This window comes from Microtus ochrogaster, chromosome 8 (assembly GCF_000317375.1).
Source record: "Microtus ochrogaster isolate Prairie Vole_2 chromosome 8, MicOch1.0, whole genome shotgun sequence".
Taxonomy (NCBI): domain Eukaryota; kingdom Metazoa; phylum Chordata; class Mammalia; order Rodentia; family Cricetidae; genus Microtus; species Microtus ochrogaster.
In genome coordinates, this window is record NC_022015.1 from 24,850,375 (window position 1) to 24,875,138 (window position 24,764).

General features: G+C 46.0%; 1 protein-coding gene across 1 annotated transcript in view; it reads right to left on the minus strand.

The window, feature by feature from the left end:
- Cpxm2 (carboxypeptidase X, M14 family member 2) overlaps positions 1–24,764 on the minus strand; it is a 116,639-nt gene that overhangs the window by 20,506 nt on the left and 71,369 nt on the right. The window contains exons 5-8 of the mRNA XM_005351393.2: positions 20,102–20,186; positions 19,251–19,401; positions 10,399–10,487; positions 1,450–1,573 (exon numbers count right to left, since the gene is read on the minus strand). Of these exons, the coding sequence (XP_005351450.1) occupies positions 1,450–1,573; positions 10,399–10,487; positions 19,251–19,401; positions 20,102–20,186 (449 nt within the window). The remainder of the gene's footprint in view (positions 1–1,449; positions 1,574–10,398; positions 10,488–19,250; positions 19,402–20,101; positions 20,187–24,764) is intronic.

Below are 24,764 nucleotides of genomic sequence, written 5' to 3' on the forward strand. Positions count from 1 at the left end.
AAAAAAAAAAAAACAAAATTGGTGTGTTATATAATACAAAAAGAAAGAAAAGAAGGAAGGTAGGGGAAAGAAAGGAAGGGAAGAAGGAAGGAAGAAAGGAAGGAGGGAAGGAAGGAAGGAGGGGAGGAAGGAAGGAAGAAAAGAAGGAGGGGAGGAAGGAAGGAAGAAAGGAAGGAGGGGAGGAAGGAAGGAAGGAAGGAAGGAAGGAAGGAAGGAAGGAAGGAAGGAAGGAAGGAAAGTGAGCCCTGTGATTTCAGTCATTCATGAATAAGAGAGTCCAGAATGTTCTTCTGGAAGAGGAATCTGTTTTTGTTTTTGTTTTTTTGTTTTTTTTTTTTTTTTGAGACCCGGTATCTCTGTAGCTTTGGAACCTATCCTGGAACTAGCTCTTGTAGACCAGGCCAGGCTGGTCCCGAACTCACAGAGATTTACCTGCCTCTGCCTCCCAAGTGCTAGGATTAAAGGCATGTGTCACCACTGCCAGGCTGAGGAATCTGTCTTATATCCAGCCATTTTCTCCTTTGTCTTGTGTTTGGCCTCAGAAGCAGAGAGCACAATTGCATGTGGTGCCTGAGCAGCACAGGTGGCTGCTTCTAGCTCAGGGAGCTGTGCAACTCTTCTAAGATCTGAGGGACACAGAACCAAAATCTGCTTGTTGGTGAGATAGGTGACTCATGCCCTGAATCACAAATGCTCTCATGTAGAATGTGAGGAGATGCCTTCAAATTAGATAAGGAGCTACTGAAAATGGGGTGCCATCATCTTGGTTGGGAAGCTGGCATAGTTAGCACCAGCTGCCAATTTGACACAAACCTAGAGTCACCTGGGAAGAGAGACCCTCTGCTGAAAATATGCCCACATTAAACTGGCCTGTGGCCATGTCTGTGAGGTTACTTCTTTTTTTAAAATTGATTTTTATTGAGATCTACATTTACCTCTACTCTCCTCCCTGCATCCCCCCTTTAACCCTCTCCCAAGGTCCCCATGCTCCCAATTTACTCAAGAGATCTTGTCTTTTTCTACTTCCCATATAGATTAGATCTATGTATGTCTCTCTTAGGGTCCTCATTGCTGTCTAGGTTTTCTGGGGTTGTGATTTGTGGGCTGGTTTTCTTTGCTTTGTGTTTAACAAACCACTTATGACAATTAACACGTGTACTCACTCATAAGTGAGGTTATTTCTCAACCACTAGTTGATATAGAAGGGCCCAGCCTGTTGTGGGTGTACCACCCCTAGGCAGGCGCTGCTGGACTGTATTTAAAAGGTAGTTGAGAAAGGCCATAACCAAAATTCTTCCTTGGCCTCTGCTTTAGTTCCTGCCTCCAATTCCTGCCTGAACTCCTTCCCTGGTTTCCCTTGACGGTGAGCTAATAATACCGGTGAGTAAGCTGCTTTTGGTTATGACTCTTCTTACAGCAACAGAAAACAAAGACAAAAATCCGTCTCACCAACTTCATGCTCCCCAGGGTGGTCAGAGATCTCTACAGCATACAACTTCAGGCCCTGGTGGCTTTTGCCAATGTTGTAAATCCTGGTGATATTGGGGCACATCTCATTCACAACCTTCATCAACTGAAAGACAAGATAAATGAAAGGTTTTGAATGGTGAGAGCCGCAGGCTTAAAAAACAAAGGACAAAAAGCAGTGTTCCCCAAAAGACAGCTAGCTATTTCCACAGCCTCTCACCTCAGCACCCCCTCCATCCCACAGCTCTGTTGCTATACCTCTGTCTAGAACACCCTCTCTGGTCCCCTATTTCCCAGAATAATACCCGCCTTTCCAGCCAGAACCTATCCTTTGACCATCTCCTCTAAGGAGAAGCTCCTGGCCTTGCCTACCCTGGCCTGGTACTCTTAGGACACTTGATTATGTTATAGTGATAGCTTCTAGCTACATACTGAATGTCTGGGCCCCTCAGCTGAAATCTAACCAATGCACTAGCATTAAAAGGCAAAGCATTGAGTCCAATGAGACGGCTCAGTGGCTCAAGATCCTTGCTGCCAAACTGAGTTCCATCTCCACATACAGAAAGGAGAAAACCAACTCCCACAAGGTGTATTGATCTCAGCAAGTGCACGGATGCCTGCAAGTGCCCATATCCTAACACACCTAATAAATAAATGTAACAACACATTTTTTTTTTTATAAAACGAAGTGAAAAATTAGATGGTAATTATGTCATGTGGGTGGGGACTTTGTAAACACAATGAGAACCCTTTAAAAGAGGCAAAGGACTCGTGTGTGGAGCAGTGGGAAGGCCGCATACACGTGTGAACCAGTGGGTGAGCCCTCAGCAGACACCACATCTGCCAGCACCTTGAGCTTGGGTTTGTAGTGGCCTCTAGGACTACAAACACGGCATTTCTGTGGTCTACTAGTCCGCCATGACAGCTCCAGCAGACTAAGGCATCTTCCTGGGTTGGGATTTTCATTCTCTCAGATGTCACATGTGTTTGTCACCCCCTGGTTGTCGTCACCACCTCCTACCCCCTTGGTTGTCATCACCACCTCCCATCTCCCTGGTCGTTGTCACCACCTCCTTGGCTGCAGTCAGCCTCTTCCTGGTTGTAGTCATGACTTCTCACTGTGATTTCCATCCTTCTGAACCAGTCTCTTTGGAGATCAAATTGTACAAATACGGAGTACTGATACTGAGTTTTCATAATCACTGCACACCTCAAGAAGGTGTCCCTGCCCTTCTGGAGCTGGGGGTGCAACAGGAAGGAGGCATTGGACGATGCAGCTCATGAATGCTAATGAAGAACTTCATGTGGTAGCCATGGACGCAAACCTCATGGGCCAGGTGGTGGGCTAGAGTGGGGGAAGGAACCCACATACCATGGTCTAGAGTTTAAGATCAGCTAGTTAAAAAACAGAATAGTGTGAGCTATCAGGGGATGTAGTGAGCTCTCTAGTAGGAGAACAGCTTCTAGGGGGATGGAGGACCAGTGGCATCCTCTCCTCAGAAGTTGCCTGCCTCGCATCCCTGACCGGTGTTGTGAGCATTAATTGGCTGGGTGAAAGGTGTTTTTGCAATCCCCAGGCACCAGAACCTGGGGTAAAGAACACTGTATTCTCTCTATGTTTCCTGAGGACCCTGCTCTCCTCTGTGTTTACTGAGGACCCCGCTCTCCTCTGTGTTTACTGAGGACCCCGCTCAACCCTGTGTTTACTGAGCACCCCATTCTCTACCAGGCACCATATAGACAGTGAAGACTGGAAGGTCTAGAGGATCATTTCAGAGCCATGAGTTAAGAACAGAAGGGACACTCTGGCACTGGCAGAGCAGGGGAAGAACACCCTGGCAAGGGTGGTGAGCAGGCAGTATCCATTGGAAGGACTCCGCTGCCATGAAATACAATCTAGAACTGCAAGTGTCCCTTTCTCCTGTTGCAGTGTGAACGATGGCCATAGTCCACTGGCCTCGAGGCCATGTATGCTCATCCCTCCTGGTGTGGTCACACTGACAAGGATCTTAGCAGGTCCTGGTTGGCAAGGAAGCCACTGTCTCGGGTTCAGGCCAAAGATTATTTCTTCAAGAATAAGACCTAGGTAGTCCATTACTAAGTGGCAACAAATTTAAGCTTCAAGCACAGCCCTGGCTTCCTTCTCTGTTACCCTCGATCTTTAGTGCAACCAGCACCAGAGGTTACAGCCTCCATACTGGAGGCAGACAAATGTCTTCCCCTGAATGCCGCCCCTCACCAGCCTATGTGGCAGCACTGGAGACAGTGAGGGTGAGGAGTGGGGAGATGCTAGGAACCAACATTAACTGACAGACATGGGGCAAAGACAGAGCTACGTTCTAATCACAGTCGTGCAGAACCTATGGAGACAAGTCCAAGCACTGGAGAGAGAAAAGTGTGTTGCTGTAGCTTGAGTGTATGTGCTCCCTGAATTCACAAGGGGGAATCCAAGACTCAATTGCATAATGTGTAGAGGTGAGGGCTTTTCTAGGAGGTGATCAAGTCATGAGGCTCTGCCCTTGTCAGTGGAATGAGTATCCTTATAAAGGGACAGGAGAAAACTAGGTAGGGCTTTGCCTTTCCATCTTCCACATGATGACCCAGAAACAAGGCACCATATTGGAAGTAGAGAGCAGCCCTCACTAGATACAGAATCTAGTGATGCCTTGATTCTAGATCACCCATATAAAGAACTATGAAAAATTAACTTCTATTGTTTAGAAATTACTTGTTCTCTGGACTTTTGTTAATCTGTGAACAGACCAAGGCAAGAAAGATGTAAAATTTGCCAAATCATCAGTACAGTAACTTTATGGAGGATCCTTCAGACTTGGGATTCTCTGTTGATATAAGAATGCTTGTCCAGTGAATGGAAGTATTCCTTAAAAATTGTTTAAAGCAGCAGAAAAGGTTTTCTTCCATCATCTTTCTTCAGAGACTACCTCTAATTCAATGGAGAAGGAATTATCAGAGGGAGAAAACCACAGTGAGAATTCATGGGTCATGTGGTGGTTTTAAAGAAAATGGCCAAGAAAGTGAGTGGCACTAAGGGGAGATGTGGCCTTGTTGGAAGTAGGTATGGCCTTGTTTGAGGAAGTGTGTCACTGTGGAGGGCTTTGAGGTCTCCTATGCTCAAGCTACATCCAATGAGATAGACCACTTCCTGTTGCCTGAAAGTCAAGACGGAGGACCCTCAGCTACTTCTCCAGCATTATGTCTGCCTGCACACCACCATGTCCCACCATGATGATCATGGACTAAACCTCTGAAAATGTAAGCCATTCCAATTAAATGTTTTCCATTCTAAGAGTTGCTCTGGTCATGGTGTCTCTTCATAGCAATAGAAGCCATAACTAAGACAGAAGCTGGTACCAGGAACTGGGGTATTGCTGTGATAGGTTTGACCATGCTTCTGTTTGGAGTAATTAGATTTTGGAAGTTTGGGTTAGGAAGGCAGTGGAATTGTTTAACTACTACTTAATGAGCCATACTAGGAGAAACATGGAAGACAGTGGTGCTGAGAATGATTTAAACTATGGGGGGAGGCACTCAAAAGGTTTCAGAGGAGGAGAATTTTAGTATGCTGCCTAGAGATTGTTCTTGTGATATTTTGGTGAAGAAGTCACTGCATTTTGGCCTTGACTGGAGAGTCCGCCTCAGGCAAAAGTGAAGAGATTTGGATTAATTCCGTTGGCAGAGGAAATTTCACAACAACCTAGTATAGACTCTGTCATGTGGTTATTAGTGTTCATGTTTATAAAGGTGTATAATAAAAAAGGGCAAGCTGAGGAAGGTAAAATTCAAAATGTACAATCTAAAAAGACATGAAAGAACAGGAAGTGGAATGGAGCTAAATCCTGTGTTCAAGGAGATAATAAGATTAAGAAATGAAGCAAAGGGAATGGTGACTTCAGGGCAAGATCCCACCCAGCTAGATTTCGAACTTGTGAAAAGGAACTAAGGAAAAACTTAGAGTTAGATGTGGTGGGGCATACCTTTAATCCTAGAACTGAGAAGGCAGAGATAGGCGAATCTCTGAGTTTGAGGCCAGCCTGGTCTAAAGAGCAAGTTCAAGGACAGCCAAGCTTAGGCAGTGAAGGAAAACGGAAAGCTGGTGAAGATGGAATTAAACAAGGGGCCATGTTCCAGCCCCAGTAAGCAGCAGAACCTGGCAGCTTAAGTCCTGTGGTTCTGGCTTTAGAGTTAAGGAGAGAAGGAAGGAGTTATGGAATAAAGCTACTGAGGAGGCATATGTCATGGGTGTCCCTTGGATGGAGGCCTAGTAGAGCGGCCATTGTGTGAAGCTATGAAGTTGAAGCTTAGATCGCCATGGAGACCCCAATATGTTAGAGAGGCCAGAGTCATGGGTTACCTGCTGAGGAGAGCTGCTAACGGAGTGGAACTGGCCCAAGAGAAAGAAGTGTGTTGCAGTCAACAAAGCTGAAAGGAGTTGGAGATCTGAAGAGTGCTTTGACATCAGACATGGAGATGCAGAGTTTGGAGTTTGCCCAGCTGGTTTTTGCTCTTGCTTTGATCCAGTACAGCTTAACTCTGCTCCCTTCCCTATGTTTTGGAATGATAATATATATCCTGTGCCATTATTTGTTAGAAGTATATGATCTGTTTTTATACTTTAATTTTACAGGGGATTATAGTTATAAAATTGCATGAATCTCAGAAGAGACTTTGAACTTTAAATTTAAACAAGTTTGAGATTGTTAGAGACTATGAGGTCTTTTGAAGTTGCACCGAATGCATTTTTGCACTATGATATGGCTACAAGTCTTTGGGGGCCAGGGACTGGAATGTATTGGTTTGAGAGAAAATGGTTCCTAAAAGGAGTGGCACTATTAGGAGGTGTGGCCTTGCTGGAGGAAATGTGTCACTGCGGAGGTGGGCTTGGAGGTCTCCCTATGCACAAGCTGCGCACAGTGAGACAGACCACATTCCTGCTGCCTGCAAGTCAAGATGGAGGACACTCAGCTACCTCCCCTGCACTGTCTGCCTGCACACCACCATGTCACACCATGATGGAAATGGACAAAACCTCTGAAAATATAAACCACCACAATTAAACATGTTTCTTTTATAAGAGTTGCTGTGGTCAAGGTGCTCCCTTCACAGCAATAGGTCAAAACTAAGATAGGTCAAAACTTTGGTTGCCTGAACTTTCACACCTACTATCTTGTTCTGGCTTTCCACCATCATCACCTGTCCTCACACTCAGGCTGAACACACAGCACACTGGCAGGCTCAGCTAACTCCTTGACCATGCTGTACATCAGTACTGCCAGCTAGCTGCCCTGCAACTCCTATCTCAACCCTTAACGGCTACCTACCTGCATCATATTAATTAACAACACAACCTGTATCCCTTGAAAATCTGGGATCTAGCCATATCATGACTCAAAACAAAGATACACTTTCCCAGGAAACTAATGTCTTTTCTAACTAAGAAAATGTTCCCAGTGAGAATATGTCTTACACCTTACTTCAAATACACCTTAACGGATGGCTCAGGTCAACTACCCACCTCAGAAATACCTCTCTCCTCACACCCCATCCCGAAAGTTCCTTTCCTAGGGCCTGTGGTAGGGCTCACCAACCTTCCCTCTACATAGGAAGGAATGCAGCTCACTCAGGACCTGTGTTCTTTCCCAGTACCCACCCGATACTCCTACTCCACCCCTTTGTTATTGCTGGCCTCTTTGTCTGGATAAGAAGATCAAGCTTCTTCCTTCTCTGTCTGCTAGCATCTGCCAGAAATCCAGATCTCACCTGGTCCAGCTATAACCAAAGCTTCCTCCAGCCACAGGCAAACAAATCCATCTGTCCCATCCCATCTGTCATGACAACATTAAGCACATGTAGCATAATTTTCATATTACAGACTTATGATAAGTGACAGGGTTGTTGCCCCCATCATTACAAGGGAAGGAGATGAAAATGCAAATTTAAACAAGTAACCAGGAAGTTATAAATACATACACTAAGAAGACCTCCAACGTTCTCTTGGCATAATTCTCTTTGCCTTGAATATGAATGTTTGGATCGTCTTCATCTTCCTCTCTGCCTTCTCCATCTCTTGCCCCCTCCCTCTGTCTGGAATAGGAGCCACGTAAGTCAGTGCTCTATAGCGTATGCTGCATGGAAGCCACACATGTTCTCGCTGCTGTCCTCTTACAGTGGGAAGAACATCTCCACGTGTTTTCCTGCCTTCTCATTACTGCTTCTCGTTTTATCGTTGGCTAGAAAAGTCTCTCTCAGGAGCAGACGAAGCCAACTCTTTTTCCTGAGCTAGAAATATTTCTATAGCCACCTAGAAGACTCCATGTGGGGAAAGGGATAGCAATTCTGTCTTCTAATGCAACCCCAAGAACCAACAATCTACATAGTAATGGTTTCTGGCTTGACTCACTGGGACTGAGAAACACTCCCTGGACGGTTTTCAACTCAGTGATTTGGGACAGTGGGACTTCAGAGGGGGCCCAAGGTGGCTGTACTGGTGACTCTGAGTCCTCTTGGCTCTAGCATCTCCTAAGTGGTAATCATCATGGTCACCTCATGCATAAAGCACATACTACCAGCTGTCCCAAGAGGACCCAAGTGATGCCCATGGGACAACTATTTCAAGGTCTCAGCACCCAGGGACTCTAAGCCTTTAGCTCCCTTTACGTACACTTGAAGTTCATTGCACCAACTGAATTGCTAGCTGTCTCACTTCTGGACTTGATGAGATGCCTTAAAACACCCATCAAGCAAGGCTGGGTTAACCCGCCAGTGCTCCCGAAGACAGAAGGGTGGGCAGACTCATAAAAATACCCCGAGAAAGTGGAGCAGCAGGCATGAGTCACAAACCTCATGTCCAACCACATTATCTCTGCTTCTGAAGAGCAAGACAGTAAGAGGAGTTCTTTAGCACATCCCACCTCTACGTCTGTGCTGACAGGTGTCTGGAAGCCGCGCGTAGCTCAAGTAAAATGACAGGGAGACAAGCCAGGCATGTTCATTCCGTGGAACTGAAGCTCAGACTAATGAGTCCGATCTCAGAAACATCTCTCGCCTTCGTCCTGAGCTGCTGGCTCCTTCCTTCAGCCCACAAGCCCTCCCTCCGAGCTACATTAACTAGCCTTTGGTGAGTCCTTACGTGCCCATGTAATCACGAGGTTATTTCTGCTCGTTATGTCTTCAAACAGATTCTGGAATAGCTAAGAATCTTTGGCTTGCCAATGCCTTCTCATACTTTCTAGTGCATTGCTGTAGAGCTCTGTCCTCTGGACATACAGGTCATGATCGTCCTCAACAGAGCGGCTGTGACAGTAGACTTGCAAGAGACCCTCAGGAACCAGCCCAATGACTGTTGTCCTCCCCTCACTGAAGGAGTGATCAGGGTCATTGGATTGTCACCTGAGAGCCCAGCCATTCCCTCCTGTACCTGCTTGTCAGCTGAATGTAATTCTGTTCTAGCTGCAAGCACCCTTGTGATCTCGAAGGTGCTGGGGTGTATAGAAAGCAGGAGGGTAAGTGAAGTCGGGGAAGGACTCTGTATGTGCAGCTATGTATGGAGAAATTGATATTCATTCTGGGATGAAACTTTCTGTTGGTGCAGCTGCTTGGGCATCACCTGCATTCCTGTAAGTATCCCCCAACCCACGTTCTGTATGGAAGTTCAATAAACTCATTGGTTCATGAAGCTTGACTTCAGTGAAATCAGATTTTGTCATCGGTGTCCTATCCAAGGTGAGCAGGAATTTGCTTGCGTCTCCCTGGGAACCACGGAATGCCCATGCTGGGTGTGAACAAGGAACAGGGAACCAGAGACGGTGAACACACTCAGGTGCTGCCCTTTCGCGGTTCTCACAGGTGTGTTGCAGGCAGCATGCACAGGCTGACACAGCTCAGAGTTACAGAGACTCTGAGTCAGTCTGAGGAGACCCCCGTTTGATCATCATTCCTTGCCACTTGAGCTCGAATTCCTAAAAGCGCCAATTCTATGTTCTCAGGCCTGGCTGTACAGGACAACGTCTAGGACATGTCTGCTAAGGCTTCGACTTCACTGGGTCTGAGGTGGCTCATGTGTAGATGCTTTATAGATTTCCCACATCACTCTAGCAGACAACCAAGACTGAGCTAAGAATCTAAGTATTGACTGACTTAGGCCCTCTATATGTGTATCACAATCGTGTAGCTTGGTCTACTTGTGGGACTCTTAGCAGTGGGAGCTGGGCCTGTCCCTGACACTTTGGCAGGCTTTTGGGTGCCTATTCCTCATACTGGGTTGTCTTACCAAGTCTTAATACGGGGGAGAAGCTTAGTCCTTCCTCAACTTGATATGCCATGCTTTGTCGACACCCATGGGAGGCCTGCCCCTCTCTTAACAGAAACAGAAGAGGAGTGGGGAGTGCAGAAGAGAGGTTGGGGGAGAGAATGGGAGGTGAGGAGGGAGGGGAAACTGTGGTCGGGGATGTGAAATAAATGAATATATTCAATTAACAATTTTTTAAAAAGAATCTAAGTGTTGTGGTAAGGGGTAATAGCACTACACTGTGTCATGGTAACTCAGTTTCCCATCTATAAGAGAAGGTGATCACATTCCCTACCTTCCCAGGCTCTTAGAAAGATTGAACATGTTAACAGAGTTCACTTGTGGAACACAGCATGCAGACCCCTGGGAAGACTTTCTGTTCTACCACAAGCACCCTCTCACCTTCAAAACCACGTTCATTAATATTAATGAATTAATCCTTCAACTGGTGACCCAACTCAAACACAAAGAGCCTTTAGGAACTAAAGGCTCCAGAGAGAAAAGTTTAGCTTTGAGCCCCGTTTCAGCCATTTCCTAACTAAGGAGGCCCCATCGGGTTGCTTACCGGCTCGTGCCTTGCTGATCTGCGACAAAGTCAGGTTGGAAAACCCATACTCCGGTCTTACCTGGCGCATTTCCTTATAGTTGTGGTGCTTAAAATCCAGGTCATCGGTGGTGGTCATCTCATTGCGTCGGTGATAATAGTTATTAGGATCTAGGGACAGAAAGATGGTTTTGAATTTCTTCACAGTCGACTATGGGGCCCCTTCTGGGGGCCTGGATTACGTGATGACAGTGGAGGCAGAAAGTTGAACTGCTAATGTGCGTTCAGCGTGCCAAGCCACCAGGAGGTACGCGGGTGTTGGAACTGTCTCAAGGTTAAGAATGTACAGTCACAAGGTCTGGGCTTAAATCTCTACTTGATGTAGGATGGCCTTGGACAAACCACTTGAGAAGCCTGTGCCTTACTTTTTCATCTGTAAGTGGGGAAAGAACAGCATTGCCTCTGCCAGCTTACAGAGAGCAGTAGAAGAGATACACACGTGCCTGAGAAACAAGTAGTTATAAAGGTCGAAACCACATGCGCATCCTCGGAGACATTAGGAAGCATATACCCACTGTTAGTCTCTTAGCTGGGAGGTGTTCCCTTTCCTTCTTCCTAACAGAAGCCCGGCATGTGAGAATCCCCTCTTCAGACACCTCAGAACTCTCAGGCCCCAGCCACAGGGCCAGGCCGCACCTATCACAGCACCCAGCTGCTCTGACCACTCCAGTGGAGGCCAAGGAGACAGTGATAAATCTCTCCCCAGGCAGAGGATGGCAAAACACTGCCAACTGGCTGTGGGGCCACTTGACCATGAAGGGACTGCCAGCACAACCTCAGTGACCAGCAGGACCCAGAAGCCCAATGATGTCAAGAGCTCCTGGTCAGCCAGCCCTGAAGCCCTCCGTCTATGACATTTAGAACAGAAGCACCTGCTGTAGTTTGCATATGAAATGTTTTTACGGTTCATGTCTCCAGTTAGTGATATTTTAAAAGAGGTAGTAGAATATTTAGTAGGCAGGGTCTAGCCATAGGAGTTAGGCCATTAGGGGTGACTTTGAAGGTTCTGCCTGATCCCGAGAACCCTCCTCTCTCTACTTCCTGTCGACTATAAGAGCTTCCTCCACCACATACTCCTGCAACCGTGGCATCCCATCTTGCCACAAGCCTGGTCTTGACACAAGTCAATGGAACTGAGGACTATGCTCCAGAAACCTCCGGAGCTGAGGTCCGAAATCAATCTTTCCTCCTGGAAAGTTGTTTATGACAAGTATTTTGTCGCAGATATGAAAGTCTTACTGACACAGCAGCCTCGCAGGTGTGACCAGAGTATAGTAAGAGGCCACCCTGAGGACTACGGCTCTGGTTCAGGGAGCACAGCCTGCTTGCCCTGGCTCCCTTTTCACTGAACTTGAATTTTCTTTCAATTCCTATTTTATTGTGTATATTATTCCAAAACAAAAGTGACGCAGAAGAGTGGGGCAGGGAGGAGGAAGAACATGAATAAGAGTAACAAGAAGGGACCCCCAAATGAATGAGAGTAACAAGAAGGGACCCCCAATGCCCTTGTCCTCATCTGAGCAAGAATGGCAGAGGCTCCCAGGTCCTGGTCTTCATGCCGACACTTCCCCACTAGAGGATTCAGTCAGGAAACCTCAGTTAGCATAGACCCTCACCCCATGCCAAGAGCATCAGAACTTTGGAAGCCCACAACAGCTTGGGCTCCACCCAAGTCGCTCAAAGGCCCATGCTAGAAGCGGGGGTAATAGTGGGTTGCAGAAGAACCCCTGAGATGTCAGGATCAGTAGGGAGCCATCTCTGCCACCCAAGTCCCCAGACTAGGAGTACCGGCTGCCTAATAGACCTACCTCAGCCCTGCCAAATCGATTCCACACAATCCTAGGTGACTCTGCAGGCTCTATGTAAGGAGCACCAAGCTGTGACTCCATCACAGGCAGGAAGGTGGCGTCAGTACCCACTTACATAGCCACATGAGCTGGCCCTGCTGGAATCCCTAACAAATGGCTTTAGCCTTGGAGTCTGGGGCCACACGCAACAAATTAAGAGTCATTGGGGACTCAAACACCAAATAGAGTGTTAAATCTTCATGAAGGATCTAGCAATACTATAAGAAACAACAGCTGTCATGAAAGGCAGTAACTTGCAGGAGGGAGATAGGCATTTTTTTCCAGGCAAGAAAGCCAAGGCAATCTAGGCTCAGCCAAGGTCCCAGTTATTTCTTGGGGCACAGGATGTCCATGCCTTTGGAGAGAGCTTTCCAGGTCCATGAGTTCCAAAGCAAAGGTAAAGAGTGACAGTTTTTGGGTTTGGTTTTAATTTTGCATTTATTGACACTGACTTCAATTTGCTGTTTTCTAAAAGCTATTCAGCACCCACCCCCAGCTTCAGGGGCATCTTTCCAATCTGAAAACCCCTTTCATTTTCAAACATCAGTTAGGCTTTCAAGGTTGTGGAAAAGGGTTGAAGAAAAAGCTCAGAGCTCCTGTGTACAAAAGAATGACTGATCAGACAATAGCCTTCCTGGAGACCAATCAGTGTGTTGAAGGATCCAGGACAAGGCCCCGATGCCAAGTCTATATTTAATAAAAAAAAAACTTCTTCACTTGTCTTTTCTTGGACGGAACAAAATCTTATTGAAAATTTCTTAAGAGTCCATCTTTCAGTTTTAAAAGTAAGAATTGAACTCAGAGCCCATGATCAGTCCATCAACTATCTACAGCTATTCCCTGAAGTTCCTTTCTTCGATCGGCACCCATTTCATATGGTTCAGAGGAGCTGTCTTGTCCCATAAGACCCGGTACAAGCCTGTGACCCAAGTCCAGGCTGTGAACCCACTTGCCCCTGCCAGTCACTAGCTCAAAGATGATCCTGGGACAAGACTCATGTTCTGAGTGCAGCTATCCCCACTGGTCTTCAAGAGGAAATAACTTGTGCCCCCTCTCCTTGGCTATCAGAACATTCCACCAATGGGCTTCAAGGAACTGAACTCTCCCCAGGAATCTCACACTAGGAAAGGAACAAGGCTGAATGAAGCCCTGCGCCTGCCAGAGGAGGCACTCGTCTCCCTAGAAGAGAGTTCACCTCGTTCAGAGAAGCAGAGACTGGAGTCTAGATGATGATGGGCTGGTGATGGGCGGAGTTGTACCTTGACCAGGAATGTTCAGAGTTGTGTGCAACTCCCACCCTCTATTTAAAACCTAAACCTCAAGTCAGGACCCATAAGATGGACTTGGGGGCCACTGCAGCTCGTCGTCTGTTTTTCCTGGTGCGGCCACACTAACTCCTTTCTCTGCATTCCACTATGGCCTGCATTCCCACATGGCTTGTCTCTTTAACAGGGATAGTGAGCAGGAGTAACTGACCTCACTCATCAGGGTGGCCAGGGCCCAGGTTCTGACCCTGACTGCTCCCGTGGCAGCAGATTTGAGGAGAACCTCTTCCTCCTGGGGTCACTCAGATGGCAGGAACTGGACTGATGGTAACAACAGTCCTGACCCCAGAAAGTAGGCCCTGAGATATCAGCCCCACCCCTGCCTAATGTCCGTCACACCCACCCCTGCAATTTTCATTTGCCGACCAAATTTTTCTCCTGAAGCCAGTCTGAGTAGAACTTCCGGCATTTGAAGTAGAAGTCCTGACTGACTGATTCCATCTCTGTGCCTGTATTAGCACAGATGGAGCTCTGGCAAACCAGCTTCCTGCCTCTTTCAACGTGGTTAGTTTTCAGGATCCTTCGTACTAAACCCCAGCAATTCCTTGGAGGACTCCGTACTGACAGGGAGAGAGGACTTCAGGCGTGGCACCTAAAACTCTTCATCCAGCCTACTCACCTCATTAACCCCCTCCAACCTTCTGTTCTTGACACACCGGCCTACTAATTCTTCTGCCGGAGTCACTGCCTGTTGTGTGGTCTCACAGGGATGCTAGGCAACAAGAAAGAGAAGGGAAGGAAAGAAAGAGAAGGAAGAAGAGAACTCTGTAGCCATCTGCTGCCCCAGCAGCGCTGGGGACATGTGAAGATCAGCGTTCACATTCCTCTTGGACAATGTGTGTATCGGTGGTCATTCGCTCCCTGGAAGACAATGTCCTTTTCTCATGGCTTGGTCAGAGGTCAGTGACCCCAAAGTAGTGACTGGCTGCCTCCCAAGTCTGGACTGAAGTATGATTAATAAAAATGCAGAGAGAGAAAAATTGGGGTTCAACCTGAAGATCTGAAAAGTAAAACAGCCAGCCCACTGGCTCTTACTTCAACCTCAGTCCGAAATGGCAATCCTGCCTCCAGGAATCTCAGAATGAGACTGTGTCTGAGCGCTGTCTCCTCCCATTTTATAATCCTTTCTAGGACTGGAATTGAAGGTGTGCACCACCGTGATTAAAGGCATGCACTCTCTGGTTTCTATGGCTACTGGGATTAAAAGTGTGTGTGACCATTACCTGATCTGTAAGGCTGACCAGCGGGACTGTTTTTCTCTCAGATCTTCAGGTAAGCTTTATTTATTAAAATACAATTGAAATGGCACTGTACTGGACTTCATTAAAGCAAGACCCTTCCTTCTTTAAACAATGCTTTTTTATTTTGTTTTGGGTTTTTTGTATCCTAAGAAAGTGTAAATGGAAGCCAAAAAGAGAAAACAACTCATCAGTGAATGAGAAAATGAGAAGAATCACCCTATTAATGATAGACAGACCCCCGAGACCACAAAGGCAGCTGCCTACAGAACTTCACTGCAGGGCCCACTCCAAGAAGCAGAGAACCAGGAAGCTGTAAAGGAGGTAGATTTAAAACACTGTAAATGAAGATCTCCAAGCTGCTTAGAACTCCTGTTCACACACTGGCCTTCCATGGCTTGGTTTAAATGAAACAGCACTGGTCCTGGGAAGTGAGAAAGTCACTGGCTGCTTGTAACTGCTCCTAACGTTAAAGACAAACCAACTACAGGGGTTCTAAACTGGCCCCAAAGGTAATGGATAAACTCAAAATGGTAAGTAGTTTGCTGTTGCTGTAGGTGACAGTAGTTAGTTATTGCTCTTTCCTGAATTCTAAGACACAGAACAAGTCTTATTTGATGGACAAGATTAAGCCCAAATAATTAAAGTTGGATGTTTCCTCTTTAGGGTCACTGAGACTTGTCTGCTACCAACCCCACTCCAGGATCTGAGTTAGACTGTGTCTAGAGACAAGGTGTGACAAAACAGCATACTGGACATCCCCCTCTGGTCTACATTGAATGCATACATCCCATACACAAGCACACACAAACACACACACACACACACACACACACACACACACACACTTAATTACCAGTTAATCCCTTAATTGGCCTGAAAGAGTGGAACACTACTGTCACACCCATGGCTCACATTCTCTGAGACAAGGGTCATTTTACAGTTTCTTCAGTAAAAGCAAAGAACCAAGGTCTGCACACACAGCTCCTCCCCTTCCCAAGGATTTTTCTTACCTCTCCAAGGTGTGTTTTGCTTGTGTTCTATTAAGAATGATTTTCCATTCCTTACCTTCCCCAACACCTTGAGCTTGCTGTTCAGGGTACTCTCCCTCTTTCTAGGTCCAATAAGTTTTCCCCAAGGGTCCTTCTGTGCTCATTCTTTTGTTTGTTTGTTTTACTTTGCTTTGCTTATTTAAGACAGGATCTCCCTCTGTCACTCAGACTATCCTAGGATTTACTATATAGAACAGGTTGGCTTTAATTCCATGGCAATCCTTCTGCCTCAGTCTCTGAAGCACTGGGATACCAGGCAGGTGCTACAGTGTCTAGCTTTCAATTTTTTTAAATCAATGAAATAATAAAAATAATAAAAATGGCCAAGAGAACTCTGCCTCTGGTGGCATTTTATCCAGCAAGTGGCTAGTCCGAACTGGTTTCCCTGGACTGTCCTGTCTGGTTCCAGACAGATCAATTGGTCATCTGATCTAATGAAGAAAGTGTGGGAACCATATCTCCCTACCTATGACATAAAGGGTAAATATCCTCTGCTCTTCAAGAACAACAACAACAAAATTAGAATGCCAAAACATTCTTATTTAATGTCTCAAATACTTTGACTAATATAACACCAAAAGCCATGGAAACCACATAAATAGCTATTGTTAAGACATCAAAATACAGAAAACTGTGTCTTCTGGAGTGTGTATAACCCTCCTTTTCATGTGCACCTAATCTATCCATTCACCTATCTACCTATCATCCATCTATCTATCTATCTATCTATCTATCTATCTATCTATCTATCTATCTATCTATCTATCTATAATCTATCTAGCACACACATATAATATATATGCCTGTATATAGATTTATATTAAAATCTTCTTAAGAATAGATTTGGCTTTTAAAATGGCCCTATATATTTGTCAGTGGAAACCAGAACCACACTGAGTCCACACTTAAAACCAAAACCACCCAGGTTTCACGGTTCATCCTTCTCTGAGAGTGTTTCAAATGCCCACCAAGAGTAACCTGACAGAGAACTAATTATTTCATGATATTCACATAGGCTGCCCTGTGCCCTTTCCTAATGACACACGAATTCCTGTCCACAGAGGGAAGCCACGGCCCCACTATTTAGAGTAAGCAAATGGAGGAGAACAAGGCAAGGCTCGTGGCCCGAAGGAAAGGGGACATAACATCCCTATAGATGCTGGCCAAGATTTGTAGCAGCAGAAATCCCAAGCCCCATGATCCCAAAAGGTTCCAGATGGCAGCAGGCTGGAATTGGGACCACAGTAGAAACTGCTATGAAAGGGAGCTCAAATTCCAAACAGGAGTGCGCCAGTGCTCTCTCCTTGTTAGCCTGGGAAATGTGCACAGCCCGTGACCCAGAAACTCCACTTGTTACAACCAAATTCAAGCAACAACTGTGGATGGACACAGGAATGGGGACACACACACGTACACACGCACGTGCACATGCACACACACACACACACACACACACCATTTACAGAGAAATAGAAAGAGTAACTGCAAGATTGTTTACGGAACCAAAAACATTCTAAACTATTGAGTTTCCAGTTACCACAGGCTGATCAAAGACGTGAGGTGTTGCCCATGGGAGAAGAACCCACAGACGCCCTCTTTCGTGGTTTCATTCTATAGATGTGACCAAAAACAATTTAGGGGCGCAAAGGGCATATTTCACTTACAGGTCACAGTCCGTTGTTGAGGAAATTCAGGACAGAGACTTGAAGGCAGACCCACTTACTATTCTATGCAATATTATCTCCAGCCAGGGAGCCCAGTCACAGCCAAGGCCAGGCAGTGGGAACTATGGTGGGTGCTGCCCGTATCCTCACTCTCTGGATTGTGCCAAGCTAGTTTTCTTATACAGCCCAGGGACTAGCATTGCCCACAGAGGGCCAGGCCCTCCTACATCAGTTAACAGTCAAGAAACCACCCCCAACATAGAGCTGCCCACAGGCCCACTTCATCTTGGTGACCCCTCAATGGAGACTTTCGTCTCAGGTAGCTCTATGCTGTGTCGAGTTGACAGTCAAAGCGAGCCAGGACAGGCAGCAGTCACTTTTGTGATGTGAAGAGAAAATGTGTAAGGGCAAACAAACATAAAATGCAAAGCAAAACATGTGTCTGCTCTGAGGATTTGCTATGTAGGCTGACAGAGCCGACTTTCTCACCCATGGAGGATTCATGTTCTGAACACCTACAGCTGGCAAAGCCAGCTCACGCATATTACAGGACTGAGAGAAAAATAGTAATGTAGTATTAAACATGCTTTGCAAACACAGCAAGTGCAAGCTCGTGGTGGAGCCGGGGTGACTGCTGAGATAGCATCAGAGCTGGTGGTGGACTACCTCTGGCTTCACTGAACTGGACTGGGTACCCACAGGCGGTAATGCTCCAGTTTACACTATGAGCCTAAGAGTGAGCAGACGCGGGGGAGAAAGCTGGGTGAGATAAATGATGCTCCTGCTCCTGTCCCTTGTGACCTGCCTGGGGACAGACAGGAATGCAACATTCCTGCAGGCTCTCATAGGTGCTACAGGGAGAGTTTTAGGCCAGCCGCCTTCCTGGAGATGTTTGGTCACAAGGAGGATGCTCATTCCCTGGGTTTCCAGTGATGCAGCTGATACTTTCTGAGATGCCAGCTCAGGCCAACCTGTCTGGAGCAGACACTAATGGGATCCAGAAGGTGCACGTGAATTCCTGCCTATATCCTGATGTTAGACCCAAAGACCAACGTGTGAAAATCAGGCCATTAGACTAGAAGGAGCAAGCATTCACGGAAGAGACAGGCATCTGGGGTCAGCTCTTTAGACAGAGACCCTGAAAATGTTCACAGTTAGGTTTCTTCCACCCCATGCTCTGCCTCTGCACCCAATACAGTAAAGGGTGCTAAGGGCAGATACATGTCTCGAGGTCAAACATATTGTGTAGCGCTGAGAGCTGAAATCAGAGCCTTCCACATTTGCATGTGCTTTACCATCAAGCTACATCCCTAGCTGACTGGTAGGTGCTTTATCATCAAGTTACATCCCTAGCTGACTGCTAGATGCTTTATCATCAAGTTACATCCCTAGCTGACTGCTAAATGCTTTACCGTCAATTTACATCCCTAGCTGACTGCTAGACGCTTTTGTCTTGCTTCTGAGAAATAGCACTGAGTGATCTGTCAACCCTGACATACACAAACATCTTAAAATTACGACAGGCAAAACTACCCTTGGCAAGCGGGCTCAGTGTTGCCAACGTTCGTGTTTCTGAGTTGGGGATTATGAAAAGTTCCTATCCTTTTCTTTTGGAATAACCTATGTGTTTAAGAGATTTAACAACAAACACAGGAAAATGATGGATTGCCTCGTTTTGACTCATCTCAGAGAGGCACTTGTCCCCCGTTAGGAAACAGCCTTGCCGGAACTTCAGGAGGCAAACTCACCTGGCAATGGGCAGCCCAAGATCTCCATCCTCATGCAGATGCTCCCATTATCAAACCAGGACTGTGGATTTACACGAATGTAGCGGGCCACCATAGGGACTGGCAACTCATTCAGTACAGGAATCTCCTTCTCACTGTTTCCTTCAAATATCTATTGATGCTCAAGGGGAAAGAGGAAAGACTTTAAGATCTTCATCGTGAAATTCACTCATTCCTTAGAATCCTATCAAGGAGTACATAAACAAATCAGCCCTGCACTCTGCCCCAGGAAACCCCTATCTCTCAGTCTATCATGAGAGCAAAAGGATGCTCTAGAGCTCAGGCTTTTAGGAGGCAGACCAGGTCAAGCTTTGGTTCAAACAGAACAGGGAGAGGTTCTGTTTGGCCCAACAGTCATGGGAAGCTACTTAGGCTGGTAGGAATGGGAGGCATTCCAGAGGCAGGGAAACATTCATGGAGAAACCCAGCAGAGGGTTTCATGGGTAGACCAGATGGCTCCATTCTGCGGGTGCACACAGGACTGCTGATGTAAGTAGAAATGAGACAGGATGTAGAAGTGGAGCTGCAGTCAGTGTGTGAGATGCTGGATGCCACGCTAGGAGTGGCATTTGAGATGCTGAATTTGAGAGTAACAAAACTCACATGCTGACGGTAATCATGCAAGGTGACTAGCGAAAGTTAGGGCTCTTGGAAGCATCAACCCCAGCTGTGGACCATGAAAAGGAGGTCACTATCCATCAGACTCTCCTGGTTGGTTGGAGTTTACACGGAATTGGTAAACCTCCCCAGGGACAGGACAAAGCTCCATAGCCAGGCACCAATGGCATGAGTAGAGAAGAGAGGGCACTCACCATGTCACCAGATCCATTCTTCACAGTAACCCACGTGTGACTGTCATTGCTCACCATGACTTTGTAGGACGTCACCCAGTCGCTCCTGTGAGAAAACAAAACATCACTGGGGCCGCATCCTTTAAAATCCTTACCCCTTCCATCGAGAGATATGGAAGTAAGAACAGGGAAACGTTCTTCAGGACTGGGCCAAACCCTGATTCTCAGAGAGTCCTGGAGGATAACAAAGATTCCTGTCATTGCTCTCGATTGCCCATTCCAACTAGATAATAAGACCCAAGTGCTGAAGACACCACACCCTTTGATTGCAGAACACAGAGAGACTGGTCTTGAACCTGCTAGAAAACGTCTTCCCTGTTGAGAAAAGACATCAGTGGTCTCCCCAAGCACTGGACCATGCATGCTAAAATACCAATTTTCCAGGCAAGATATGCCCTCTAGTGTAGTAGTGGCAAGACTGTTTATGGGTGTCCTATGTTTAAGAGCTCCTATGGCTAACTAGGGGCTAACTCTGCACTCTGATCTTCAGGCAAGCTTTATTTTGTTAAAGCACAAACAAAAAAATTATCACCAGAGGCTAAAGTCATGTGGAATGTGGTACATATGCCCCAGACCTTTCAGCCACTATATAGACCCATTCTGACCTCAGAGAGTGCATAGCTAAATTATACAGGATCCCTTCATCCAAGATGTTTGAAGGTTAACAAGGAAGATGAGAGGTGAATGGAATGTTATAGAGTGGTGGGAAGAAGGAAGGAGCTGCTGGATCAGTCGAACGATGGATGCACAGCAGGTGAAAGAGTGAAAACAGCCCTCATCTAATACAAAAAGTGGCATAATTTTCCTTTATGTTAGGCACATCTGTGGTCGTAAGCCAGCCTTGTGAGAGGCTGGAGCCGTAATGTCCCTATTTCCTGGTCTCCTAACCTTCAGGGAAGCCTTGACAGCCACAGCACTTCTGTGGCTTTTTTCCACTTCCCTCAGAGGGATTATTCCATATCACAAACCACCTTGACGTTCAGACTTGACTCAGAGCTATTCAGTCCAAGCAAAGAAGCAATGGGGTCAGAGGCCTCCAGACCAAAGGAGAAAGCAGAGGCTGTGCTGCTGACTTTCCTGGGCTCTGGCATCTCACTCATTTGAGAATATAAAACACACAAGATCCCCTGAATGGCACTAGCTCACTTTCCTCCAAATACCCTTCTATCAGACCAGGTTTAATATAGGAAGGCATACCACGGAGGAAGGAGTTAGGACACTATGACATTCTACTGCAGGGCCTTCCCTACAGGTTAGCTGGATGCTGGTCATGGTAAGATAAACAAAGGTTTTAAGTTACCACTGAGTTTGCAAGTGAGTAAATACGAGAAATCTCCAGGGATCTGGGGATATGAACTGAAAGGAAAAAAATAGATTATGCATTGTATAAGTTAACAAGCCAACATTGTTTTAGGGAAATGCACACATGGATAGGATCAAAACTTGAAGCCTGCCAACCATGAAAAGCTAGAGATGCTGAACCTGAAACCTTCCTCCAAGACTCTCCAAGGGAGTGAAAATACACTAGAGAGTCCGAATGCATCAGTGTCTACTCAGCTCCCAGCAAGGTCCACACAAACTCTCTGCAGAGGAGTCTTTCTCTTAGGCCCTTGGAGGTTTCCCTAGGTGAGAGGGAGCAGACAAAGAAGGTTCTAAAATCTCATTAGTCAGCTACAAAATACTCCCCATGAGAAAGAGGCAGCAGAAATAAAGGGCAACAAATTCAGACCCAAAAGAAATGGAGATTTTGGAAGTGCCACATGATACATTTAAGTTTTCTAAATCCAGGTTTGCTAAGTACAAATCCTCATCTACTTCCAGTTGGGTTGGGTCCTAGGAAAATCCATCACAGGCTGATTCTCCTGAACATCAGACCTTAGCAATGCAGCACACTGCAGAGTCTTGTAGCTGCACGAGCATGTGTGACTGATGCCTATGGCTCACTGCTCTGGCCAGAATGACAAGAGAGGGTCACATCGCAGATTGTCACCAGCCCATAAAAAAGTAAAAACCCAAAGTATGGATTTCTAGTGCGTGAGACAATTCTAAAGTTGTTTATCCATGCCTAGCACATGAGATACCTTCCTAAGTGCTTTGTAAATATTAACTCATTTTTCTTCATGACAACCAAATGGCATTGGTATTATTATTCTGAACTACAGATGCAAAAGGGGGTCAAGGGTATAGAACATGAGACTCAAAATGCAACAGTTTGGTTATCTAATTCCTGGTTTTAGCAACTTCTACACATGAGACATATTTAAAGAAATAAATTATGAAGTAAAAACAGCAAAAGGAAATAGGTTAGTATAAAATAAATAGTTAGATCTGAAGAACAAAGCAACTTTGGAAAAATTAAAGTCCCATGGAAAGTAAATATGCAGATAAATTGAGAGTACTGAATAGGAACTGCTAAACAGGAATACAGTTGAAGAAGTTACCAAGAATACAGCACTAAATGACCAGGAGGTAGAAAGCAAAAAGATAAGAGAACTGTGAAGAAGCCTGATGCAGTCCTCTTCAGCGTGCCACACAGAGGCCAGGCAGAGGTAAAGAAAGACAGCATTGGGAGAAAACTGGCTAGAACCTGTCTAAAATAGATTAAAGATGGGACTCATACATACACATACAGATATAAGAAATTCATATATAGAGATCAATCTAATTATTCCTACAGAATAAGCAGTTCTCAGTCAAAAATGCTGCACTATTAAACCCACAATCAGCATCCCTCAATCACCTGACAGCCATGCCCCTTTCTCCAAACACCAGCAGAGGCTGATACATTGTCACAACATGTACCAGCACTTACAGAAACACATAAAACAGCATGAGACTTAGATCTTCCTGAAATTTCCTCAGATTCTCACATAGCATCGATTAAGTTCAGTACTACAAGGTGAGAACTTCAAATATCCAAAGATGTGCACAGAATAAGAGCGGCCCTAGGTAAAATGCTCTGTAATTGCAGGTGTGTGCTCTTTAATGCAAACACTGCATAGTCAGCCTTAACCTTTCTGAGAACTGCCTTTCTGCATGGTCACCTTCAGTCGCAGGTATTTAAGGCAGGGTGACCCTGCATCTTGGCCAAAGATGGGCCTGTAACAGAAAGCATCCTAATCATAGTTGACAGGCCTACACTAAACATTTGTCCCAAACTGGAACAAAGCATTCTTCCTTGAGAATCTGGATCTGAGAACAAGGCAGCTGCCGTCCTGAGTCAGAATCCTTGGGTACTCAGGAAAGTTCCATTTGCCCTCATATGGCTGAAGAGGCAGAGGCCTTCTAGGAAAAAGGGGGTGAGAGAAAGAGAAGCTCATAGGACAGACACTCGGACATTCTAGCAGAAAAGTCAGACTCCCACCTCTCTCCCTGCCCTTAGGTCCCCTGCACTCATAGTGTACTTCAAGGAAGGGCTTCTAATAGCCACCAAAGGAAATCCTGCTCATAATTTAGCCTGAGATCCAGCGATCCTCAGGTGTGGCAGTGGCTAAGCCTGAGTGAGGCTGAAGGCTGTGATTCCGCATGAGCAAAGTAGTCAAGTCACGTGTGAGTCTTATCAGAGGTCCAAAGAGGTGGAAAACACAGCAAAGGCCAAGATAGGAACAGGCTGGCTACATCTTGCAGCTTCAATACAGTACTTATTGTAAGGGTGACATATCCAGTCCAGGCTGATAAACTTGGAAACTAGTGAGGAACAAGGGTTAAGGGTGGTGTCCTTAAGCTCCTCTATGAGCCCTGGCCAAGTAATCAGAACATACTGAGAAACACCAACAAAGCAGCAATTCCCCAATGCAGCCTGAGGTAACCGTGCCGACTAAGAGGTGGAGATAATGGCCACTCTAATAGCAATGCCTGGGATGAATCAAGAGACTCAGGGAAGTCTGGTTCCCCAGTCTCTTCTACATTTTCCACTCTGCTTTCCTGCAGACCTGAGTGTTATCTCAGGGGCTCAAGTGCACGGGAGATGAAATCGCTCTTATAATTTCTTACATTCAGTTTTTTCCATGAAAGAACAAACTGGAATATACATATAGTGTTATAAGAAGCAGACTATTAGTCTTTCCGAATGACCCCAGATGTAACTTTCTGTTCAGGCTTATAAGTCTCAGAGGACTAGCCTGTAGTATGGCTCATACAAACATGGCTTTCCACATGCTCACATCTTGTAGGCCCAGAGTGTTTGCTTCCCTGCAAAACAGGGATGCAGTACCTATTCCGCCATGTTTGCTTATCAGAACCCAATTTGAGGATTTCTGCTTGCTTGTGATGACCTATGCAGACTTCTGAGAGCTGTATGGGTATCCCTACAGCTCCTGCAATGACTTACCCCAGTCACAGACGCTTAAGCAACACAGACATCACTTCAGAGTTCCGACGAGTAGATTAGACTCCTGCTCCCTCTGGGCTAGAGTCCATGTGTCTGAAGGGTTGTCTCCCTGAGTACTCCAAAGGAGCCACCATCCATTGTTTCCCGGCTCCCACCAGCTTTCGGAATCCCTTGGTGTGGCCCTCTTTCTTGTCATTAAAACCAGCAACATAGTATCTCTCTGACCAACCAGCAACATAGTATCTCTCTGACCAACCAGCAACATAGTATCTCTCTGACCAACCAGCAACATAG